Below are 27,144 nucleotides of genomic sequence, written 5' to 3'. Positions count from 1 at the left end.
TTAAAAAGTTACCATCATACCTGACACAGTCCTTTATGGGAATAAAACTATATGCTGCTTCCTTTATTTTAAAATTATCTTCAAAATATGATTGCATTGAAATGAATTTTGAATACTTGTGCTCCCTAAGGTTCTATATCTTGTCTTCTACCATTCTGAATCAAACTTTCTTTCTTTCTTTCTCTCTTTCTCTTTCTTTCTTTCTTTCTTTCTTTCTTTCTTTCTTTCTTTCTTTCTTTCTTTCTTCTTTCTTCCTTCCTTCCTTCCTTCCTTCCTTCCTTCATCTTTAACCCTTAGATACACTATTTTTATGGTATTAGTACTATGACTACCTTCTCCTTAGTTCCCCCCCTCATCTTCAGGCTCCCTCTAGGCCAGTCACAAAACATCAACCAAAGTTGTTGCTTTGCTTCCTCTTAGCACGCTATTTCTTTAGGCTTTTTGTATTGCCTTTACATCAAATTTTAACTTCTTGATCTTTTTTGTTAAAGATCTCCACATTTTCCTATTCTTTTTTCTTCCTATTTTTCTTGCTTCTCCTGTGACTATTAGGGAAAATGTTCAGTGTTGCCTTTATTCTTATTCTTTTATGGTCCTGGGCATCCTCTATGCCAAAGAAATAGGACAACCTCTATTAACTTCATATAACAAATTTCTCATTTTTCACATTTGTCTTTAACTGACAACCCTAGACGCATTTTCTTTGGGAAAGCTAGTGTGAGGTTCTCAATCCAGTCCTCAGCAACTCTAATCCTGCCTGTTTTAATCCTATCTCCTGTCTCTACATTAAGATCTAATTTAAATGCCAGGTCCCTCATGAGGCCTTTCCAATCAGAAATGGTCTTTCCTCAGAGACTTGCACAATGCTTTGTACTTCTCTCATCATCTTATCACATTCTCTTCTGCATTAGTTACTGCATAGATAGTTTATTTGTGCACAAGTCACATTTTTCCCACTAAAACATAGCTCAGCAAGGCCAGGATTCATATCTTAATGATTTTCCTATCCTTCCCAGCACCTACCACAGTGCTATACTAGAAGCAGGCACTTACTATAGAGCTGTTGACTGAAAAGGTTGTTGAGCACCATAGGAGATAAAAAGAAAGAATAAAATAGGCTGTCTCAATTTTGAAAACTCCTTTTCCTAGACTTGACTGTGCATCTTGTTTGAGTTTATCTAATACAGACAGGGAATCCAGTGCTGGTGCTCAATAAATCTTTACTACTAATAATAGGTCTGGGCCTTCAGTGAATAAAATGCTCCTTGCCAGGAAACTGCCCAGTCTTCTCATATGTGAATTACATCTTGGAGGATCCAGATTACCCTTACCAAGATCTAAATCATTAATTTACTAAACTGACATTTTATACCATAAGTGTCAAATCAACTCAATAAACATTTGTTAACTACCTATTCTATACAATTTAAAGTAAATAGTAAGCAGGGTACTCCTAAAAAGGTGAAGTAAGAGAAGAATTTCTGCCAAAACTACTAAAAGAAACCATATTGGCCTCTTTGAAGTCCAGCCACACCTGTAAGAAGCATGGGGCTGATCCCTTGGTGGAAGGGTCCACCAAGTTAACTAAAGATCCACCTACACAAGCCAGAATACGTGTCTGAGAGTGGGAAGGACTTAAAAAAAACCCAACCAACCCCAACCCTAAAGATAATGGAAATCATCTGCTCTGCTGTCATTTACAAACCTATAATTTATGGGAAGCCGGGAAAGAGAAAGTCCCTAAGGAAGCATATCCAAGTACTGTGGTGGAAATTCAGCTGTGCTCAAAGATTAGACTGGAAAAGGGTGGAGGTGGGGAGGAGTCAAAAAGCCACAGTATAAATAACATAGTCCATAGGAGCCAGTGCCAATTTTCCCCCGTTTCCCAATGCCATTTCTGGGCCAAACAAGTTTTCTCTCTTTCTTTTGCCTTTACCCCATTCTCCCAACCCTATTCCTGGGTTATATTTTCTTCCTTTCCTTGATATTTTAAAATATATTTTAAACTTAAATACAAAATTAAAAAAAACTGCTATGTACACTGCAGAACATGAGAGAAGATGTAATATAAAACAACAAATTTCCACCTCAAGAAACCTATATAAGTAAATACTGCAGCATTATGTTCAAAGCTATTCTAATTTTTTTTATTTTTTTCCTTGTAGGTTTTCTTTCTCCACTGTGCACTTTTTACTTTACTGGCCCTTCCTTGCCCTGACCCAGGGCAAGGTTACCTTCTGTAACCCAGAAGGTTACAATAAAGTGTGGATACACATACACATACATTTATACCCCCCATATATACATATATATATATATATATACACACACACACGTAAATGTGCATATACACATATACCTACAAAGATCTATATATGTATAATCATAACCATGTATATATACATTTACATTTAAGGCATTTATGTACGATTATTTCCACTTGTCTTGTGTTTCTCTAAAGGTGGATAGTGTCTTCCTTCATAGAAGAGTTCGAGTCTCCCTGATTTTCTAAATCTACTAGCTTATCATTTCCTACATCAAAGCAATCAATTTTATGCCATCTGGTTATTTAAATAGTCTAAAACAATACTGTTTAATATGGTTGACATACAGTGTAGTTTCACTATTTTTCTCTTTTGCTTAAATTTATTTTAGCTTTAACTTATCTGAGATCATGATTACTACTTGTTTTTTTATAATAAATTCTACTCCTCAGCTATTATTTTGTTACTGTGTATCTCTCATTTTTATAGCATTTTCTGTTAAGCAAAATATTGTTGAATTAAAATTTTTAAGTTATCTGTTCTATTTTATATGTAAATTTATCCTATTCACATTCTAAGCTATAATTACTTATTTTTCTCCTTCCTGTTTTCCTCACTATACTTATCACCCTATACCAACCCTCCTCACTCCTCTGCTTTACTTCTACCTGCTACCTATTCCTTAAAGTACCCCCAAGAATTTCCCCTCTTATCCTTCCCCATCCTATCCCCTTGCTCTTATTTCTATCTGAATTTAGAAGACTTTTATAACCTTCCAAATATATATTTTGTTGCATCTTTTATCCCATTCCTGTTAATCTACATACATTCCCTTCTGTATTCCCCCATACTATCCCCTCACTCTCTTATTTCTTTATAAATTTAGAAGACTTTTATAACCGTCCAGATGTACATACTGCTCTTTTTTTAATCCAGATCCATTTAAAATCTTCCTTATTTTTGTTGCTCCAATTCCACTCCTTAAATAGTTTGGTAGCAAACTTGCTACAGGGTTCATTGTTGTTTGAATTCTTTTAAGGAGTGATGTTCTTCTGATCTCTCAAAAGGGCTGAACTAGAGGACATTTTAAGAAATAGGAACTGAAAACAAAATCAGAGAATGTACTAATAAAATAATACGCAATATTACCAGGATATTTCAAGTTATGGCCCAGGGAAAATGAGCTTTAAAAGCCCAAAGTAAAGATCATATAAAGGGCAATCATGATGTACCTGATAGGCATGAGCAGGCAGCAATCCATTTCAATTGCCAAGAAAGTGTTGTGTAAAGGATAGCATTAGAGAAATGATTTTAAAAAAAGAGATGAACTGCATGTGTGATCAGAGGGAAGGATTACTGATGGACAGACCAACTGCTCCAAAAATATCTCTGTGAGAGTAAGAGAAAGTATGTTGGGTAGACTGCCTGTGAAGGGCAGAGATCAGAGCCACATAGGAAGAGCAGGCATGGATAGACTGTAATCTGCAACATTAAATGTCTATGTATAAATACATACTTTAACAAATGGAATGAAATGAATTGGCAATACTAAAATGACATAATTTATGGATGTCTTATTACACATAGTTTTCTAAATCACATAATTAAAATTTTAAGTTTAATATTATGCTGCTACTTTGTTCCACTAACATCTTAAATTTATCTTTCTCCAACCCTTTCTCCTCTTCTACCTTCTCTATTACTGTCAAGGGCAAAACCATCTTCCCAGTTTTTCAGGCTCACAACCCAGGTTATCATCCTTGACTTTACACTATCTATTAACCCTTCGTATCCAATCTGTTGTCAAGGCCTGCTGATTCCACTTTTGTAACATCTCTCAAATATGCCACCTTCAATACTGCCACCATCCTGCTGTAGGGCCTTATCATTTCATGCTTGTAATAGTTGTAAGGGGTGGAGTACAGGTTAGACAATGTCACCCTGGCACTCCCCTTTCTACCCTTCCTCCACAAACTCCAGTGCCTCCTTATTGCCTCCAGGATAAAATGCTAAAAGCTCTGTTGGCATAAGTGAATCCTCTCCCACCTTTCCAGGCTTCTTACACCTTGTGCTACCTCATGTATGTATTCTTTGATACAGTGACCCTGGCCTCCTTGCTGTTCTATGAACAGGATATTCCATCTCTTAGCTCCAGACATTTTCTCTGGCTGTATCCCATGCATGGAATACTTTCCCTTCTCATCTCCAGCTACTTTTAAGTCCCCACTAAAATTCCATCTTCTCTAAGAGACTTTTCCCAACCCCTCTCAATTCTTGTGCCTTCCCTATTTTAATTATTTCCTGATCTCTCCTGTATATAGCTTGTTTGTACATAGTTGTTTGCTTATTGTCTTCATCATTTGATTGTGAGCACCCTGAGGGAAGATATTGTCTTTTACTTTTTCAACAGTGTTGTGTACACAGTAGGCACTTCATAAATGTTAACTGACCAACTGGTCTAAAACTAGTCAAATTTTTATTTTTTTTGCTGGTTTTTATGCTGGTCCATGGTACCATCCCCTCTTCCAGTCATCTCAATCACCTCTGACTCCTTCTCCTTCCCTTCCTCCTGTCTGACACCTGTCTCTCTTCCTAATTCTTATTCAGGTACTCTTCCATTTTCATTTATGGTGCAGTAACAATCTTTGATCTGGTCTTTCTGACTGTGCTAGGTTTCCTGTCTTTTAGGCTGATGCACAAGTGATCTTCATTAATACACCATTCTCCTGAAAACCATTTGGTTATTCCATTCTCTGTATATTAATCCTGTAATTTAAGTGTTTCTACAATCTAGCTTCAATTTCCAAATTTCTAAGATTTATAAGAGCTGATTCCAAAAAGATTCAGAGAAAGAGCAGGGAGATTTCCAGGGCATAAAAGTTAACCATGAAAACCTAGTTCAGGATTCTCAATACCCAAGATATATAAATAATTCTATTGAGGAAAAAGAGATAGTGTGAAAGTACAGAGGACTCATCTGCTAAATTAGAATTTATATAGACATATGAAAAATGTAAGCAAGGGCTATTCAAGAGTGCAAAATCTCAGAGTCAGGCTAGTAAGGCCAACAAAAAGAGTTTTTTAAAAAAGCTTTATTAGAAAACATCTTGTAATTCTAGAATCTTTGAACAGGAAAAAACTCATCACATCTGACAAGTAATTGAAAAGGATTAAAAAGAATGTTGAGGACAATAATAGATAGTGAATAAGGAAGAACCATGCAAGTTTAATTTAGCATAAGGGGGGGCAACTAGGTAGCATAGTGGATAGAGCACAAGCCCGAGTTCAAATTCAGCCTCAGACACTCAATAATTGCCTAGCCTAGCTGTGTGATCCTGGACAAATACATCATTTAAGCTCACTGTTGTGCAAAAAACAAACAAAATTTAGCTTATGAGTTCCCTGCAAGGGACTGTTAAGACCTAAACAGGAATGGAAGTTGAAATCCCAGATAGGTAAGGAAATAAAATGAGATCAGATCATCAGATCCAGACACACTTTAAAACTGGGATATGTGATCCTGAGTTTCTGTCAGTGATCTATGTAAGTTCCAGGCTCCCTTTCTTTCTTTGAGGTACTACCTCATTTTTGAATTTTTCTTCTGCAAAGCTGATTTTTACCTTTTCATAGAACCATCTATGCCTGTATCTTTCCTTGTTCTCAAGTCTTTATGTGCATACTTTTCTCAGCATTAGATTAGAAATTCTTTCCAGGGTCTATTTTATGATTTTTATATTCTGATCACCTTACACTTGATTTCTGCTTAATAAGTGCATGCTGAATTAAGATTCCTGTAGATTTGCTTTTTTACTCCTCCTATAAGGTGAAAATAATTCTTCTTCTTGTATTCTCTTCAAAGGATATTGTAAACTATTTGATTACTAGAGCCTATGGTCCTAGAATCTTTGAACAGGAAAAAGACCTTACAGTTCACCATCATCTAACAAGTATAATACTATTTTCCAGCATAGCAAAAGGGTACCAAAAACACTACTCATTTCAAGGGTCCCTAAAATATTAGCTATTGTATGTGTGTGTGTGTGTGTGTGTGTATAATAGTTCTATTTATTCACTTTAAAACATTATCTTATTGTCAAAAGTGATATACCTTCTGAGACTTTCTATTTTCAGAAAATGGGGTTTTTCATGGGTGAAATGTACAAGAAGATAAATACATTTCATCAGTTGGTCTAAGTACACAGAGAGAAAAAAGAATCAACTTTATTTTATTTTTTATTTTTTGCAAGGCAATGTAATGGGTTAAATGGCTTGGCCAAGGCCACACAGCTAGGTAATTATTAAATGTCTGAGGCTGGATTTAAACTTGGGTACTCCTGACTCCAGGGATGGTGCTCTATCTACTGCGCCACCTAGCCACCCCTAAAAAATCAACTTTTAAGAAAAAAGTACAGTTTAAGAAAGGAAAACTGCCATGTTGACTAGAACTTTATAACCATGAAGTCCACTTAATAACATTAATATTTTCTTTGGGAGATTCTAGAGGGTAGACAAGTTTCCAACTTACCAAAGGGCTATATTTCTAAAATGTTTGTAAGTCAATTGTTTGGAACTTGGAATGCATTTTCTCCTGGAAACTAGCTTGCCAGACTAGTCAATAAAAGACAAATTGGCTCACAATGTAGATGGAATTAATTTATATTTTTCATTTGAGCTGACCTATTTATGACATTGTCTTGTGGTCTCATCCTTCTGTTTCTATACTGTTTGGGTTTCATTAGGGTGACAGGAGGTGCTGAGCAAAAATGTAATGGGCGCAGCATTAGAAACATTTTGACCTTTTTTTGGTAGTTTTGAGCAGTGCTCATATATACCATCCACTTTTAGATGAAGTAGGAATTCTTAACTTTTGGGTGGCCATGGCTCTCTTTGTCAGCTTGGTAAAGCCAATGAATCCCTTCTCAGAATAATGCTTTTAAATATATAAGATAAAACACAGGATTACAAAGAAAATATTACATTGAAATATTATTAAAACCAATTTTAAAGAGTACACAGATCCCAGCTTAAGAACCCCAATCTACAAGATGTTTGCTTACTGTACAAAACAACAAGTATTTATACTTCATTATTGTATTTATTATGACTTTTTAAATGGTTACTGTATTGATTATTACAGTACTAGGCATTCTCCAAAAGGCTTCTCCTGTTGACCAAGGGTAGCTCATGCTCCTGTGTCTTCTGCTTGCTCTCTTTTCAATCTTTGTGATTCCTTTTACCTTCTCAAAGAAGTTAGAACCTAAATTCCTATATTAGAAGGATCTTTGTCTGAATGTTTTCCTACCATGTAGGTAGCTGAAGTCATATCTCTCTCATTTTCTTCAATATAATGTCTTCTCATTTTATGATTGCTTACTGAAAGATTCAATATTCTCTTCTGCTTCCTTTATTCTCTTCCTGCTGAAATTTTAGCTGGTGGTCTGGGAAACATTCCACTTATAAGGATGCTGAAGAATTAACCAGGAGCACATAACTCGAGTGACTTGCTCTTGATTAAAATCAGAACAATGATATTTTAATCAAGGGGCAGGAATTGAGTGAGACCTTATAACCCCTGAACTTCAAATTCTTTTCTTAGCCAAAGATGACAGACTACTTCTCTATCCTAAGCATGGGCATATCATAAACAAATGCACCTTCAGCCAAACACAGAAAGAATTCATGTCTTTAGTTCTACTTTCAGTTTACTCAGGAGAATTAATCTCCTTTACTCTTATCTTCTCCTCCCCCTGCCAAATCCGACAACTTGGGTTAAATGTATAACTAAAAAAGCTAGCATGTTCTTATAATCTAAATCATGCCTGCATTTTTTGGACACGGAGAAAGAAAAAACAGCAGTCAGCTGGAAAACAAGCAAGCAAAAAGTTTTGTTATCTCAATGTTAAATTAAACTCAGATCTACTCTATTTCCTAGCCACAACTAATGCCACAACTATTTTGGCCCTGAAGTCTTTTGAGGCCAAAGTATACCATTGTGCTGCTGTTCGACCATGTGTGCCAGGACTAGCTTCTTAAGCCAAAGCCAAGGAACACCCTTCCTTCTCTGGGTTTTGGCGGAAAATGGGAGGGCTTCTAATTCCTTTTGTGACCACTGAGAGCTGAATGGTCAACAATTTGGGAAATTATAGATACATCTAAAATGTCAGCTCCTCTGGAGATTTTTTTCCTCTGTGCTTCCCAATAACTGAAAGAAGCCTTTGTGCTTTTGGCAATCTTAGAAGATTCAGTTTTCTAACCATACCCTGTGGGAGGGACAGGAGGAGGACACAAAGCAGGAAGGACCCTAAGCAAAGGACTATCTTGGCTGTATTTCTAATGATTCTAATGATTGCCTAACCATAGAAATGATGAGAATGGTGATCAGTAGCATTTGCCTGGATACACATGCTTATAGGTCCAATTTTCATAACTCAAAAGTGAATTTTGCTGAGTGTTTTCTAGTTCAAAGTGTTCTTTTTACAGTGATCACAGACCTCCAAAATCCTGATATTCTTCCTGTTCTGAGTGAAGGTCCACTCATCATTGTATAAAAGAAATCAGTGAAGCTTCAACAAATCAGTGACTTGCTCATAATGCCATAACAATGGTCTGAATCAGGGACAAAGATCAACAGACTTTAAGTCCATGATGGAATTTTTAATCCTAAATCAGATAGCTGGCTAAGGCCAAGGACCTAGATTTAGCACCGCAATAAGCTTCAGCTGTCTTTTTCTGATCGCCTGGGTAAGTATGGTGGCTCTTATCCCTCCATATATGTAGAATTCACTAAAACATTTCTAGCTATCCTATGCTCCAAAGAAGCTTAGTAGGTAACCATTAGGTATAGTGAAAAAAAGAGGATAGCCTTGAAAAGGCTAAAAAACAACAGAGCAGAGCAGATCAGTGAACATGAGATCAGTAGACCAGTGAAGAGAAGACATACCATGCTCAACAAAAATAATGTAATATCAGGTAAAATACAGAGAAGGATGATGTTACCATCTGGTCACATGCATGCCTATGCAGCACAAGAAAAATCATTAAAATAAATAGGAAGGAAAGGGGCCTAACAGCAACCTTAGAGATATAAATTGCCCCAGAAATTAAGTTGTTTCCATGTTTGCATTTGTGCTTTCCCCATTAATGGCATAATAAACTGTAAGACTGTATCCCCCACATAAATATAAGGTAAGGTATATGTTTCTTAACCCTTTTATCATCTGATAAATCTTTTGTTATGGCCTAATGTATTCTTTGAAGGTGTGAACAAAAATAAATACACTGGTTGGGGCTCTTAAACTAAGGTTTCCAGTGGATGCTGGTCTATGTGAACAATTCTGGGGTAGCAAATAATCTGGGGATTGAGGTCAGGTTGGAAATGGTAGGTAAGGCACTATGCTAGAAATATATGAACCAACAACTGCAACTTCAAAATCTTGTGAATCAATCAACAAGTCAGTCGATGAATATTTAAGTATTTACTATGTACCAAGTACAAGTATGATTTGGGTATTTTATTAAAGTGGAATTGTTTGGATAGGATATGACCTTTGTGTAACTTCAGGAAGCATGTAATATTTTAAAGAATTTGGTGAATTGTGGAATGACCTTTAGAGAAAAAGAATGAAGTCTCATTCAAAATAAATATAAAATATATAAAATATCTGCAAGTAATTCTACCAAGGCACCTTTGAGATAAATACAATGATAAAATATCCTTTAATGAAATAATGATTTAAGGAACTGAAAAGATATTCACTGACCAACACTAATGCATGCTACCCTAAAAAAAAAGATTAAAGTAACTAAATTCAATTATAGATATCATGTTAAAGCAACTAAACTATCTATATGATACTTGATAGAGCTAGACTAGATAATAACAAAATTTACTGGGAAGAACCAAAAAAGTCTGATGCTCTATACACTGTACCAACTATTTTTTTATCCAATCTGCATCTGCTCATTTATGATAATAGGCAGCATTTATATAACATTTTAAGGTTTATAAAGAACTTTACAAATATTACCTCATTTGATCTTTGCAATAAACTTGGAAGATAGATGTTACTATTTTTTTTTTTTAGGTTTTTGCAAGGCAAATGGGGTTAAGTGGCTTGCCCAAGGCCACACAGCTAGGTAATTATTAAGTGTCTGAGACCAGATTTGAACCCAGGTACTCCTGACTCCAAGGCCAGTGTTTTATCCATTGTGCCACCTAGCTGCCCTGATAGATGTTACTATTATCCTTATCTTTTTTAAAAAAATATTTAATATTTATTTATTCTCATTTTGTACAAATAATGTTTTATACATTAATAAAATATTCTTGTTTAAGAGTAAACAAAATACCCCTCCCCCCAAAAATATAGACTCGCTTTAGCAATAAAGGGGAGAGAAAAAAATTAAAATTAAAAAAATAATAGTAATAATTGTAGGTATGGCCAGGTGGCACAAAGGACGGAGCACCAACCCTGGAGCCAGGAGAACTCAAGCCCATATCTGGCTCCATACAACCAACAATCACCCAGCCCTGTGACATGTAAGCCACCCCAACCCCACTGCCCAGCAAAAACCCCCCAAAGGGAAAAAACCCAACATGAAATAAAATAGTAATAATAATAATAGTAGGGGTGGCTGGGTGGTGGACAGAGCACTGGGCTATCCCTATCTTTTTGATGAGAAAGTTGGGGAAGACAGAAATGAACTAATTTGCCTAGGATCACAAAGCTATTAAATGTCTGAGGCTACATTTAACCTAAGAATTTCCAAACTCCAAGAGATGTCAGTCAACCTTTCCAAATTAGTTAGTAGCTATGGAACCTATAACTCATGTTTTTAATTTCCAATCCAGGGTTCTCTGACTTTGGGGGGTTATGGACTATGAAAAATGGGCTAAGACGATTTCATCCTTTGCTTTCTACTATTTATTTTTTGCTTTCAACTATTTATTATTTAAGGATGAATTAACCAGCTATCAGGAGAGGCAGGGTAAATAGTGTGTAGAAAGCCAATATCAGGAATAAGAAGGGTTAGTTCAGGTCTCACAAAGGACAATATCTTTGCTAGGAGACTAGACAAATGCTTTACCTTTTCAGATCTCCAAATAACTTTCTAAAGTTATAAGTTGAAGAACCTCTGCAGATCTGTTTTGTAAAGGAAGTTTTCTTTCAAGTAAATGTATTCTCTAATTAAATCAATAATCTGGACCAAAAAAAATAATTAATCAGAGTACAGACTACTCTTATGCATTTAGCATCTCTGTTGTATCTTTCCAGACAAAGGGGAGATTTTCCTCACTAGACTACTTGCTGGTTTCTTCATTTCTATTCTCTCTAGTCCCTATTCCATTGACCTCTTGTATTGCCAAGAACCTTTCACAATTTTTTCCAGTAGTTTTCCTATGCACAACCCAGTTTCTTTTGATATAACACCCTATATCAAATGCACAAACCTTTTCCCCTTTACTTTTCCCCTTTGTTCACATTCCCATCTTTATATTGGTCTTCCTTTTTTACAGTCTCTTCTAATTGCAGACGAAATTGGGATACTTCCTGTCACCATGTATTTTGGCAGGAACTCATACCACATCCTCACATCTGCTTATTCTGACTGCTTTGTCCTTTTTTAAGGTGGAAAGTTCTTAAGAGTCAAGTCATCACCCCAAAGACCACATATCATTGCTTTAAATCTCATGGGTTAAAAAGTAAAGAGAGAACACAGCTTTTCCCTTTAAGGAGTTCATGATATAAAACGATTTAATTGTTCAAAGCAACATAATTATATGAATACTTAGAAGAAAAGAAAAAAATCCTGGGAATTTTAACCGGGTTAAAGAAAAATGAAACAGGGCTGGGCAATCACACCAAACATTGCTCTGAAGACAGAAATCTGGTCGCTTTATGCATATGAGCTGAGAAAACCAAGTGCAGCAATATGAGGCCCAGGCTTCAGCAATTTGAGCAACTGATCAGAAAGCATATGTCTGTGTGGATCCATCTGGGGTTCAACTTCTTAGAAACAGGAGCACAGAGCTGAAGCTGAAAGGGACAAAGGGCCCAGTCTTGTTTACACTGTCTGTAACTGTTATAGAAAACTTCTCCCCCTCCTCCAGTATCCCTTCCAAAAAAAAAAATTGAAAACCAAAACACCTTTAATTACTGGGACTTGGAAATAATCTTTACTAGGGTCAAGTTAAGAACCTACTTAAAAAACTAACATTCTGCTTTTATGAAAAAGATGAGCAAGTAATAGAGAAATGTTTAGACATAAGCTGTGTTTCCACCAGAACTTAATGGAACACATGAATTCAGTCAGAAATCCAGAATTTAGACAAGATTCACCACCAGCTAATTCAAAAGAGTAAAGGCCCTTTAGTCCACTTCCCTTCCACCTCAATGTTAAAGGAAGCAAGAAAGCCAATTACACTAACAGCAGGGATCCTCTTTGGCTGGAAGAGAGAAGGTATTGCAAATCCTCCATGTGCTTTATGAGTTAGGAGTTATAATTGCAGGTAGAAGAAGAAACAGTTTCTCTTTGTTTCTGCCAATGTTTAATTCCTAGGTAAGCCTTTCCCTTTTATTTTGCAGAGATCTGTACCAAGATAAATGATGAGAAAATGTTCTAAATCAAACCAGATTTTTGTATATGCATATTAAATGCAGTAAATACTATAATATCATATGATACATGACAAACAAAGACGTCCTGGGTTAAAATCGAAAAGGTACTTGTGCAAGCTATAGCTGCTGTATGCCCTTCTGAGTTAAGTAGCAGGGTGAAGCATCAGACAGACTCCTTCTATTGGCTTTCTGGGAGGTCTAAAGTAGAGAGGTGAAGCCTGATGAACTCTAGCTATGTTTCCAAAATACTAGAAATGATCTACAGTGAATCTGGGGTTTTCTGTCTAGAGAGAAACAGAACTGGTACAGGGAAATCTGATGATGTTGCATGGATTGTCTCCCTGCCAGTAGGACCAAAGTCACGGAATGTTGGAAGTGGGATCTATCCGTAGAGAGCATATAGTTCAATCTATCACTGTAGAGATGAGGAAATTAAGGCCCTGACAGGTGAAATAATTCCTCCAATATACTAATGAGTTAATAATAAAGCATGACACTTACAAGCTCTCTCCACTGTACCCCAAGGCCTCCCCAGGCTGCTGCTCCAACCAGGTGGGTCTACTCACTGCCCCTTGAACAGTCTTTGCATATTCTTATCTCTTTTGTCACATTTATCCATGATGCTGCACTCTCTTCTATTTAATAATAGCTGAATCATTGATTCCATAATCACTGCATATATGTACAAAATGGGTGAGATGGCAATGGGGCATCCAAGCCAAGATGTTTAAAGGAAGTTGCTTATTAATGCTCTTCCTGAAATATGGTGTCTTAGAATATGTAATATATCAGAGTATGGTATCTACATGTTTGCCAGTCTCCCCCAAAATAGAATAGCTTGTTGATTTTGTTTTCTCCTATCCCCCATTCCACCCTCTCACTACTGTATGAGATAATAGTATGCTGCCTAAGGAAAATTTGACGATGTCTTTCTATTCTGTTTTATTATTTAGGACAGTAATTATTGTTAACAATAATATTAATAATTATTGATTATTAAGATTATCAATGTTATCAATTAAGATGACCAATATTACCAATATTCTAGCCAAAATGGTTAACTGGCTCTGTCCTGTATAGGACAGTCCATCTACTGCCCCTGTATCTTTAGGTGGTACAGGTTGTAGTTAGGAAGATCTGAGTTCAAATGTGACTACAGACACAAGTTGGGTGACCTCAGGCAAGTCACTTAGCACTTCTGTTTCTCATCTGTCAAAGGAGCTGGAGAACAGAATGACAAACCACTCCAACAGCTTTGCCAAGAAAACCTTAAATGGGATCACAAAGAGTTGGAAACGACTTAAACAATTAACAACCACCTACATGCCTGGCATGTCCTCCCTCTCTGCTTCCACTTCCTAGAATTCTGAAGTCCCTTCCAAGCTCAGCTCAGGGACAACTTTCTGATCTCCCCAATCCAGTTGTTTGTACTCTCTCCCAACCCCACTTGAAATGACTTTATAGTTTTAATTGATATATTTTGTAATGACTTTTGGTATATACGCTGTTTCCTCCCCATAGGAGTGTAGGGTCTGTATAGTATTTGTCTTTTTTTTATACTAAGTGCCAAGTACATAATGGGTACACTAGAAATGACTGTTAAATTCAATTGAATACGTATAAGTAATAATTTACATTAATACTGGAAGTTAAATTTTACAGATTCCTTTTTTGTCACAACAACTCTGTGATTATTCCCATTTTTACAAATGGGGAAATGAGAAAGAAAGAAAAAGGCTAAGTGACTAGCTTGTGGTCATATAGCTAGGAAGTTTCAGTGCCTAGACCTAAGCACAGGTATTTTATGTATTTTGTAAACTTAAAGCACTATATGTCAATGTTAAGATATAATTATTATAAATTATCAAAAAAATTTCCTGATTTTTAGGGTTTGCTAGTTGAGTCTGAAACACAACCTTGGTCTTCCTTAGTTTTACTCTCAATTTATATTGTTGCTTTCATTCTGTAAGGGTCCCATGAGTGACCTGTCCTGCTAGTCAAACCTCTAGGACACAGCTGTCAGCCAACATAAGCATCTGTATGAGTATCTCAGGGGTTCTGTAGGAGGCTCATGTTGAGTTGAAAGAGTTTCCCAGAGGGCTTGCTGCATAGTTTAATACTACCAGGTTCCTTGGATCTGTATATGCATAAAAATGGAAAGAATAAAATCAGACCTCTCTATTATATGGAGGTAATGTCTTGCCTCATTTGTTCCTTTAGTGATAGGAAACAGAAGAGATATGATATAACTTGAAAGGGTAAGTCTTATGACCACAGGATAGCTCTATATGGATCTTAGTGAATTTCCCAGGGAAGAAAAAAGACTGCTTAGTAGCTTCAAAAGCCCAGGCCCACTGAAGTGTCAAAGGCTTTTAAAAAATACCACGAAGGATACCCCATTGAATTCTTGCTGTTACTAGGTAAGCTTTTCTTTCCATGTTATGCTGCCTGGCTCATGTCTGACATCTTGTGCTTTGGCCTAAAGCCACATGGCAACTCCAGGAGTGCACTGTGGTTGACTAAACTATACAGAAGTCTGTCTAACTTCTTTGAATAAACACTAAGGAGAAGGCTAAGGGCTTGTATTGTTGTTGTAACTTTTCCTTAAAAGAAGAGTGATGATGGTGGTAGATTTGAAGTTCACTTTGTTCTAATGTAGAGAAAAAGCCTTAACTGGAGAAATTCATTCCTAATACTATTTGCCACATGTGGCAAATTGGTGGACTGCCCAGGAAGTGCAGGTATTGGAAAAGGAGTATGGCAAGACTATGTTGTCACTTTATTTAACTTATATGCAAAATGCCAGACTGGACAAATCAAAAACTGGAAATAATGTAGTTGGAAGGAATATCAACAATCTCGGAAATGCAGAAAATACTACTCTGATAGCAGAAAGTAAAGAAGAATTAGGAAACCTCTTGATAAAGGTGAAAGAAGAGAATGAAAAAGCAGGTTTGAAATTTTAACATCCAAAAAACTAAGAGCTTGGCAAATGTTCCCATCACTTCCTCACAGACAGAGAAGAAATGGAAGTAGTATCAGATTTTATATTCTTGGGCTCAAAGATCGCTGCTGAAGGTGACTGTAGCCATGAAATTAAAAGATGAATGAATCTTATAAAGAAAGCAATGGCAAATAAGTACAGCATGTTAAAAAGCAGAGACATCACCTTGCCAACAAAGGGTCCATACAGTTAAAGCTATGATCATTTTTACAATTTTCAACTGGAAGTGTTGTTATATTAAAGAAAAGTGAGTGCAGTAGGATTGATGCTTCAAAATTATGGTGTTACGAGAAGACTTTTTGTATGTCTGTTGGACACTAAGATCAATCAATATTTAAATTAAATCAGACTGTTCACTGCAAGATCAAATACAGATGAAGCTTAAAGTACTTTGGCTACATGAGAACACAGGACTCACTGGAAAAGACCCTGATGTTAGGGAAGATTGAATGCAAAAGGAGAAGGGAACAATGGAAGGTAAGGAAAAAAAGTTTCATGGAAGACATGAACATGAGCTTGTACAGACTTGGGAGATGGTAGAAGACAGAAGGGCCTGGTGTGCTATGGTCTAGGAAGTCACAAAGAGTTGGAGGTAACCAAACAATTTAACAACATTAACAACAATGTCCCTTTGTAGCCATATGGTAGTTCTCTGCTATGGTGGTTAGTTGGTTTTCTAGAACATCATCAAATAAATGGAAATTCTGTGATTATTCCAGAAGCCTGGTCTCCTCACTCCTATGCACTGACTTAGATCTTCCCTTTCCACCCTTACCTGGTTGCCACAATGTTGGCAACAGAAAGAGCCCAGTGGTCAAAGTGATTCTACCTCTTCCTATTTAAAACTATTGACATGCTGAATAAAGTTTTGCCATAATCAATAGACACCACTGGTCATTTCCCTAAGAAACTATAACAGCTTAAGATAAGGCTGGAGACAGAGATAAGCACTGAGCTTATTCTCCTGGGCAAAAGCATCACGATAAACTCTAGTTTTATTTGTAGTCTGCACTCTTTGTGCAGACGGGGTCTTGGGTATGTTACTGAATTTATCATTATGTCAAGGTGATGAAACAATATCATCTTTGCACTTTCTACATTTTTTTTCCACTGTGACTATTTGTAAGCATGTGAAAAAAATACAGCAACAAAAACAACTGACAAAAATAATGGAAAATAGTTTAGATAAAGTGATTCAAAAGCACTGTGCAAAGAGAATTCTTTAGAAATGCCAAATCAGGCATGAATCTTTTCTCCTTGCTTGCTTCAGGGTTCTTAGTATTCAAAATGCACTTATCAGTCACCTACCAAGGGCCAGACACTTGGGATACAAAGACAAAAGTGAAAATTCTTGCCCTCAAGAAGCTTCCATTCTATTATGGGAGCAATGTGAACTATACAGAGGAGTGCTATGGATATACTTAGAATTGGTGGTGGGAAATCGCTAATGATCCAGCAAAGGGGACTAGGGCATGTTGAGGGTTAATGTCAACAAGGATTCATTAAATAAGGCATTGTGGATGAGGAAGATTGTGAAGGACTCTCTGGGTTATCCTGTCATTCTGGATATCACTTGTAGAAATGGGAAGCATAGCCAGACCAGACCAATTAGCTAAGATGTTAGCAAATATGAATAGAGATGTGAATGCCTAATTATTTTCTGTGACCTTGATTTTTCTACCTATGTGACAGAAAACATTCTGAATTGTTGTAGAATAGAAGTCATAGTTATCATTCAATGACTCATATTTTTGAGCCATTCCCAATGATAGTCTTTTCTCATGTGAATTATAGTTTCACAAGGGTAATTTCATTTATCCTCTAAATCCTCCCTCAAAAGGAAACAGAAGAGTCCCTGAAGTCCAGATCTTCCTATTGCTCAAGACCAACCACAATATTCTCCTATTCAAAAACCTCCTATGGCTTCTCAGGACTAGTTTTTTCACTCCAGTACTGAACTCTGCCCTGTCTCCCAACCCCGCCCCACCATATACACATACACATACAGTGCCACCCTACCTTTCTAACTTCTCTCTTACTCCACTCTCTTCTAGTCACATTGACCTACTCATGATTTCTTTCTTTCTTTTTTTTTTTTGGTAAGGCAATGGAGTTAAGTGGCTTGCCCAAGGCCACACAGCTAGGTAATTATTAAGTGTCTGAGGCTGGATTTGAACTCAGGTCCTCCTGACTCCTGGGCCAGTGTTTTATCCACTGTGACACCGAGCTGCCCCCCTACTCATGATTTTTTTAAGTCAGTGTCTTGTGAAGAATAAGTGCAAAATAAATACTGGTTCAAGGAATGAACAGACAGCCTTTGTGACGGAGAACTTGTGTTTTATTCTCTCACAAATGCATGAAGAGACAGACATCACTCTTTATATGAAATAACTACCAACTCACTATTAGAAGTTATTATTTTTATTTATTTATTTTTTTAGGTTTTTGCAAGGCAAGTGGGGTTAAGTGGCTTGCCCAAGGCCACACAGCTAGGTAATTATTAAGTGTCTGAGGCCAGATTTGAACTCAGGTTCTCCTGACTCCAGGGCTGGTGCTCTATCCACTGTGCCACCTAGACTCCCCTAGAAGTTATTTTTAATATTGCTCTCATCTAGTTCTCTTGGGGACTACCAGTTGGCAGGTATGAAATGGAAGCCTGGGTGTATACAGTTATTTAGCAAAGCTCAATGTAATATGCTTCTCTTGGCAGATAATCTTTTAATGCACAGAACTGTAGAAAATTAGAGTTACAAGCGACATTAGAGGTCATCTGATCCAACTCCTTTGTTTTCAAGATGAGGAAGTAGAGGTCCAGAAATATTAAATTCCTTGCTCAAGATCATACAGCCAGTGAGTGGCAATACTAGGAAGAAGACTTCTCATTTAGTGTTATTTACACTTTAGTATAATACCTCTATCACTAGTGTTACTAATTTCTTTAGATAAATGGGGGGAAAAGATAATAGGAAGGTGATGTAATTTATTTAAAGTTTTATATCAACTCAGAAGCAGATGTCAGAAATCCCCAATTCCCAGGAAAGTGATTCATGCAGCCTTTATATACTTTGAACACATGGACCAGACTCTTATAATTCACATCCTCCTGGTTCCTCCTTAGACTATAAATATATTGGTTGTCTCTTAGGATAAAACTACAGTATAAGCTTTGGGACCATAAGCACAGTGAATGCTACAAATCAAACATTCACAAAGATGCCACATATGGTAGATATGACCTATTGAGGACATTAAGCTTTTGAGTTGTTATGCCACTGTGCTGATGCCTTTGTGCTAAGCCATCCACATTCTTTCCTATTAGTTCTCCAACCAATTGTGAAGAGACAAGGCTGGCTAACATTATGTATGTTTTCATTATTGTGGAACAATTATTTCCAGGCAAAGATAAACTACTTAAAATAAGTCAGTCATTCAAAAAACAGAAAAAATTAAGCCCCCCAAGATGACTGGGTTAGACAGAAAACAAGCCCACCAATTTGAACTTATTGGAAATATTCTTGAACCAATCTGGTTTGTATGGTTGCTACTGAAGATAACCCAAATGTGATGATCAATGGTGCCTTCCAGTTTCAGAGCCTTTAATCTGCAAGTCCACCAGAGAACAAGATTGTCCATGCTGCACCCTCCATGATTTTTTTTTTGAGGAGGGGAAGGAAGAGGGAAAAATGCCACTCAAAAATACTACACATTTCTTTAAAAGCATAATTTGCTTATCAAGTAACTTAAGACCCTCTTTCCCTAACTCATTAATTGATTGGAACAATTCTGGATAAGGATGCTAACAGAGATTTAGTGATGTTTTAATAGAGGCCCCATTCTTGCCTCACCCCAGATTACACTCAGGGGTTTATGAAGGCTCTGATGGTTGGAACGCAGTCATTGCCCACTGAAAAGAATATGGGAGCTGTCATGCTTTGTTTTTCTGCTTGTTAAATCTGAATGCTTCTAATTAGTTATCTTGCCCACTAATGCCTGGATGAACAATGGAGAGGAGATCAGAGGTGGGGAGAGGCTATGAATACTTGTTACCCATGCTGCTAAGGGTGGAGTAGCTGTTAACTTGGTTGTAGTCACTGGGGTACTATGTGTTGATGAGATCTGGATTCAAAGCAATCATTCCTCCTGTGAATAAAGGTCATCACCTGTTACTTGTTTGGTTAAAGGGCAGTTATGCTAGGGTGCCCCCTTATGCAGACCTATTGTCTACAGAGTCTGTGAATAATGAGGAAGGAGAATAATGTTCTCATATTAAGTTTGGTTAATGGCTAAGGTTATAATAAAATAGCATAATTTGTTTTAAGAAATAATTCAGCGAATGAAGTGTATGGAAAAAAAGGAGTCTCAAAGTACATTTTTAAAAAGCCTTTAAGCGGGGCTTGCCCTCATTAACCAGAAAGTCTGATAAAAATCACAACAAGGTCTAAAGTTGTGATTATTTCCTAATATTCCAATTGAGACAAATGCTCAGGTTACATATACTATAATTTCCTGAGCTCTGGTGGGTGAAAAGGAGAGATGAAGAGGTCATTCAATAAGTAACATTTAAGGCTCACAATGTATGTGCATATAGAATAAGTCTTGGAAATTCCACACTCCTGAAATGAAGCTGCCTTTAGATTAGCCAAAATGATAGATAAGTAAAAAAAAAATTAGTTTGCCTTGTGATATGATGTGATGGTAGCACATGATTATTTTGCAACAATCAAATTTACATACTATTTTTCCTTGTTTTAGCTAATTTTACAATGAGTTTCTATTTCCTGACCAAGGCAGCAAAGAAGACAGCAAGGTCTATTGGGAAGGAAAGAAATGAAAAATTCACTTTGTGTGGGTACTCAATTTGATTTAATGCATCATTTTATTTGTAAAGGAAGTATTTTGATTTATTGTGGTAACCCTACAACAGGAATAGAAATTAGGCAAATCTGTAAATTGTTTTGGGGGAGCCCCTTTTCTCACTCTGAATGATTCCTGGTTGCTCAGGGTCTTCTACTGTGGCTAAATACCCTATCCACTTCTGCCCTATTTGGGCAATGACCCACATTCCTGACCTTCCTTGACTCTCCTTTTAACCCCACAAAAATTACAAGTTTTCAACCAGGATCTTGGGAGAGGGTTGACTAGTTAATCTGATATCTTTCAGGTTTGTAAGAACAATCTTTAACAATATTCCAGGGGGAAAAATACTTGTTCATATATACCTTCATATTTTAAGAATCTTCATGATGTAGGTACTCATTCCCTAGAACAGACTGCACTCTTTATGCCATAGTAGAAATCTTTTGAGAATTCCAGTGGCAAAGCAATCCTTACCTAATCATCACTTGGTGGTCAACTTCCTGATTGATAGGCTGCCCCCAACTAATCTGGTCCTCAGATGACATCACTAGATACCCCATGCTTGAAACTCCTCCAGCAAAAAAAGACTACCTTTCTCTGGCAAAGCCTGTGCTGACTCAGTATCACCTCTATGTCATGAGGAGCTTAGAATAATAGGGGCATTTATTGGAGATAGACGATCTTTTTCCTCCAAACAATCACAACAACTAGAACAAAAGTAACAACAAAGGCATTACAAACTGTTTATTCATCCATTTAACTCTTCTTGGTCTGGCCTTTGACTTCATGGGTATGATGATCTATCAGCTAGAAACTACACCTTGATACTTATGCAAATTGGCAGCTTCTCTGTGACTCATGAAAGGCCAGGGCCCCTGCTGGCCCATGGCAGCACAACTAGTAGGGAGAGAAGAGGGGCAGGATTTGAAGCCAAGACTTGCTAACTTCCAGGGCCAATTCTCTACCCATTGTCTTGCTGTTTCTCATACATTTAATTACTTAAGGCATATCTTTTTTTTATATAGAATTCTTAAATGTAGGCCTAAGATTCGAGATTATTATGAACTGAAATTCAACCAACAAAATTCTAAGACTAATTGTACCACATCTTCAGTACCACATCATCTAGGTTCCCAGAATTTGAAAATCTTTTGCTCTCTTAAACACATCATATTTTCCCATTAGATGCTTTTACTGTTTTACCTACTGTATGATTTTTGTCCATCCTAATAAAGAAATAATGTTAAATGCTGATTTGATCAACATTTTGTTTTGCTCAGTTTTTGATATTCTGAAAACTCTCAATAAGGAAATTGCCTTTTAACTAAATAAAAAGATGATAAAGTTGGATACAGAACGATCAACTCTGCCTTGGATTGCTCTCACTATCTTTTTGTTAGTTTTTTTTTTAGTCACATATAATTCTTTGTGATTCCTTTTGGGGTTTTTGGGGCAAAGATACTGGAGTGATTTGTCATTTTCTTCTTCAGCTTGTTTTGTGGGTGGGGCAACTGAGGCAAATAGGGTTAAGTGTCTTGCCCAAGGTCACACAGCTAGTCAAGTGCCTAAACCTGGATTGTATCCAGAAAGATGTCTTTCCTGCCTCCTGGCCTGGTGCTCTATCCACTTATCACCTGGGTTCCCGACAACTTAACTCCCACTAAGGTGTTGCTGAATGAAGCTGCAGGGGGAGTAAGACAAGATGACTGGCCCACTACAAATGCATTTGATGTCATCCACAACTGGGCCCTCATTTAAAGCAAAGCAATCCTTTTTAAACCTCTCTAAAAGATTGATTATCCTACTCATCACAGCAACTTTTCCAAGCCTTTTTTAGTCCCTTATTCAATAAATTCTGGTGGCTTCTTATAACTTCCAGGATAAAATGAAGAAATATCTGATGTTCAAAGCCGTTCCTAACCTGGGTCCTCCCTCCATTTATTTCTCCCACTTCATTCCCTGACCTCTGAGTGCTCTGTAATACAGCAACACTGGCCTCTTGGCTGTTCCTCAAACAAGGCTATCTCACTTCCTGGTCATTCCCCAGAACAGGAATTCTCCCCCTGTCACTGTCTCTTAGTTTTCTGGACTCCCTTCAAGTCCCACCCTACAAGAAGTCTTTTGTAATTCCCCTTAACATCAGTGCCATCCCTCTGTGATTTTCTCCAATTTATAATACACACACACACACACACACACACATACATACCATGTGCACTTAGTTATCTGAGTATTCTCTCCACCATTGGACTGTTTTTTTAAACTTTTTTTGTTTCTTTTTACTAACAAAGCCTGGCACATAGTAGGCACTTCATAAACGCCTATTGATTTGACTTGATTGTCTTATCTTTCTACTATATTATTAATCAGGACTACCATATTATTAATCAGGACTCTATTTTACCTGAACATTGGGAACAATAAATGTTTGTGGAATGATATCGAGGGCCAGTTTCTCCCTTTCAGATTTGCATCTTGGATTTTTATCATGAAATCAAGGACAAAATAGAATTTATGTGATATAAATTTGCTTTATAGAAAACTTTGCAGAAATGTGTTTCCTATATTGTATTCTTTTAGAAGGTTGTTGTCAAACAAACCAGGAATCACCACAACAAACCAGGAATCACCAGGTAGGAGCTAATATGCAAAGCAAATTCTACAGGGTAAGAGTTCATTTATAGGATGTCCTTTGCTAGCACCCAATATAATAGTCTACTACCAATGTAATAGTCTCTTTTATTTCTTGGAAAGAAAATGTCTTTCTCTTTCAACATATACTCTTTTTTGTAGTGACACAGACAATCTGATTAAAATTTATCATAAAGAGGGTTGTAGCTAGGCTACAGAGAGATCAAAAGCTAAATCCAATTTAATGCCCTTCTAGCAGAAGCAGTAATTGAATTAAACTTCTTCTAAATATGTAAGTATGGAGATCTCATAAAGATAGGCACAAAGAAACAGGTTAGGAAAAGCTGTCCAACGATGCCTTGTGACTCTTGCCTTTCCCCTACCACAGGGAGCTGCTAAAGCTGTGGATCGCCTCTTCCACTTTACTACTAAGGTTGAGAACTGATTAAACAATTTACAGGCTCTGGGAGCTAAGGGTCTGGGTCCACCAAGGTGACTGACTACTGCTTCCCATTTAAACTGCTTGCTATTTAATGGCTGGATTATTAAAAAAGCAGCAGCAGGGCACAGAAAAGTCTTATTAAAAATGGCCACAACACTTAGCCATTTTAACATTAAGGTGGAATTACTCCTATTCTGGTAACTTCACCTGGTTTTGAAAAACTTCTTCAAAGAAAGTTTACTCTGCAGATCTTTTATAAGTAATTTCCAATTATCTAGTGGCTTTAAAAGATACATTATGAGGTGTGATGACTTCATATACCATGAGTAGATAGATAAACAAAATAATCAAGTTGATAAACCAAATAAACAAACATATCTGGAAGGCATCATAACGGTGATTATTTTCCTGGAAATCATCTGGATAGAGAAATAAATAATAAATGCTTTTATTTTTCTCCTTACTAATGAACACTCTTCTATCACATGATAAAACAAATATGTCTAAGGAGCAGAGAAAAGAGATCCTAGCTGGGTCTCTGCTTGCCATCATGAAAGTGTCTTCATATGTATGCGATGTAAAGTTAATTCCCCTCAAACAGCTTTGAGAAGAAAAACTGCTTATTCCAACCATGAAAAGCAAAAAAGAATCTCTATCAACCAACCAATTAATATTTGCAAAGAACCTACCATATATAATAAGACATTATACCAGTACTATCTATCTATCTATCTATCTATCTATCTATCTATCTATCTATCGAGAGAGATAGATACATGTATGTGGTATGTATGTGGCAGGTTATAATCCCCCTAGGGGAATCTAAGCTCTTTGGGGATTGGGACTGGTTGTCTTTTGCTCTTGTATTCCTAAGCCTAACATAACATCCTGCGTAGCAGGTACTTAATACACATGTCTACTGAATGGAATTATTTTTTTTTTAAATTTTATTTGAATTTTACAATTCCCCCCCCCAATCTTACACCTCCCACACACAGAAGGCAATTTGCCCATCTCTACGTTGTTTCCATGGTATACATTGATTCAAACTGAATGTGATGAGAGAGAAATCATATCCTTAAGGAAGAAACATAAAGCATAAGAGATAGCAAGATCAGACAAGAAGATATCAGTTTTTTTCCCTAAATTAAAGGTAATAGACCTTGGTCTTTGTTCAAACTCCATAGTTCTTTCTCTGGATACAGATGGTATTCTTGAATGGAATTATTCTTAAGGAATTTATAATTTATGTGGGAAGGCAAAGTATGTATTCATTAAAAAATAATACAGGGCAAGAGAAGATAAATGTCCATTGAGTGGCAAGGACAGCAGGACGAGGTAGAGGGTTTCCAGTTGAGGGAAGCATGGAAGGTTTTGTAGCAGCAATTGACAATCTTATCTGGATTTTGAGGGAGGTATATAGTTTGGAATGGTTTGAACAAAGAGAGAGCTGACACTGCAGGTTAGAAAGTGGAGGCTAGAATGGACAGTCAAGTCTGGTAGAAGAGAAGGCTTTATGCAGATAGTACTGGAAGGTAAAGTTAAAAAGGGTCAACTTTTGGAGATCTGTAAGTATCCTGGGCAGGAAGGAGAAGCCTTGGAAGGCTCTTAAGCAGTAGACTAATAGGAGCAATGCAATGTTTTAACATCAATCTGTCAGTGACTGGGGCCTGGGCATCTCTGAGGATGAGAGGGCCATGTCTCTTGGAGAAAGTATGCAATAACTAATTCTCTTGCTTTCTCACATAATTCTTCTTCAACTCTGTTAAAAGTACATTATCATGGATTGGAAATTGGAATTTGGGAGCACCTAATACAGGAAATTAGCTACCCCTTAAAACTCGGTATTGTGTAAGGGAGTTGTATCTCTGTGAGGGAATGGAAGGGAAACAAAACACAAGAGTAATACCGAAAATGGAAAAATGGGGAGAAAAGATTATTTTAAAGGGGCAAAAATATTTCATATTGAAATATCATTTATTCCATTTCTTTACCTTTTACTCATTCTTTGAGCCTCTATAACAGGGGCAGGGAACTTCTGGTCACTGGTTGTTTAAGGTCCAAGAAATCCTTTGGTCTGGTGCTGCCATGGTAACTCAAATTTCTAGGAACTTTTTAGGGGTGAGTTAATTAAATATTTGACCAGACATAGGAGGCCAATTTTTAAGTTAACAATTTTGAGGAATCTTTTTTTTTTTGCAAGGCAATGGGGTTAAGTGACTTGCCCAAGGCCACATAGCTAGGTAATTATTAAGTGTCTGAGGCTGGATTTGAACTCAGGTACTCCCGACTCCAGGGCCAGTGCTCTATCCACTGAGCCACCTAGCCACTCCACGTTAACAATTTTGTATAGCCTGGGAATGATGTTATAGATTTCCAAATGGCTCTTGGCAGAAAAAAAGATTCCCTACTCCTTCTCCATAATCTGACTTCTACCCACATCACTAAGATCACTAATGATATTTTTCTAGCCAAATTTATTGTATTTCCATTCGCCCCCCCTTCTTTCCTGTTATATTTGAAACTGCTGAACATCCCCTTTAACAGAAAGCTCTCTGATAGCTCCTGTTTATACTTGCTTTTCTTCTCTTGATAGGTTACTAAACAAGTAGATGAGTGTAGTATTATAAATAGAGTATAAATATTTTAATAATGTTTTTGGTAAGATATTCTGTAGACTATTCTTGTAGAAAAGATGGAGAGATATAATTTGGAAAGCAATAAAACAGATGACTTTAAAATTAGTTGGAAAACTGAACTGGTTCAAGGGCAACATGGAAAGAGGTCTTCACTGGAGTGCCACTGGGTTATGTTTGGGTCAATTTAGTTTAATGTTAAGAGAAATATCCCAGTAATTAGAGCTGTGCATCTTCTCAGGGGTCTAGTGGTAGCTGACCTAGATGATTAGGCAAAACTTTTGAGTCAGCAGTCCATACAAGACCTTTGTTTTTGTTTCCTTTCCTGGCTGATGACCAGTAAAATCCATCATGACCAATAAGATATAACAACAAATTTTACCTTAAATATGAAGCTTATTTTTTCAGCTTTCAAACATTAAAAGTAGGGATTGAGTGCATATCAAATGGCTTCATTGCCTGATGGTCTCTGTTTTTATTTTATTTTAATTTTTTTATACATTTATCTCAAATGGAAACACATGGAATTTGATAAGCCACATAAAAACTTGCATAATTAGCAAAGGAGAGACATTTTTGAGGGAGACGATAGAAAGGAAATGACCCCCTAAAATAATTTACCTGCTGTAGGTCTGCAAGAGAGTACAGATGGATCTGTTGAAGGAGGTATTCTCTGGGGAAAATTCTGAAA

The 27,144-nt window shown here is 36.8% G+C and overlaps 1 protein-coding gene across 3 annotated transcripts in view; it reads right to left on the bottom strand.

The window, feature by feature from the left end:
- Positions 1-27,144, bottom strand: part of PLEKHM3 (pleckstrin homology domain containing M3) — a 224,128-nt gene that overhangs the window by 69,359 nt on the left and 127,625 nt on the right. For 2 of the 3 annotated variants that reach the window (XM_074191504.1, XM_074191503.1), the window contains one exon: positions 27,075-27,138. In XM_074191504.1, the coding sequence (XP_074047605.1) occupies positions 27,075-27,138 (64 nt within the window). Of the gene's footprint in view, positions 1-250; positions 12,302-27,074; positions 27,139-27,144 lie in introns of those variants that run through there. The other variant, XM_074191505.1, reaches the window with a different exon arrangement.

This window comes from Macrotis lagotis, chromosome 6 (assembly GCF_037893015.1).
Source record: "Macrotis lagotis isolate mMagLag1 chromosome 6, bilby.v1.9.chrom.fasta, whole genome shotgun sequence".
Taxonomy (NCBI): Eukaryota; Metazoa; Chordata; class Mammalia; order Peramelemorphia; family Peramelidae; genus Macrotis; species Macrotis lagotis.
The sequence above is the reverse complement of the archived record's forward strand: the minus strand, read 5'-3'. Positions and strand labels throughout refer to the sequence as shown.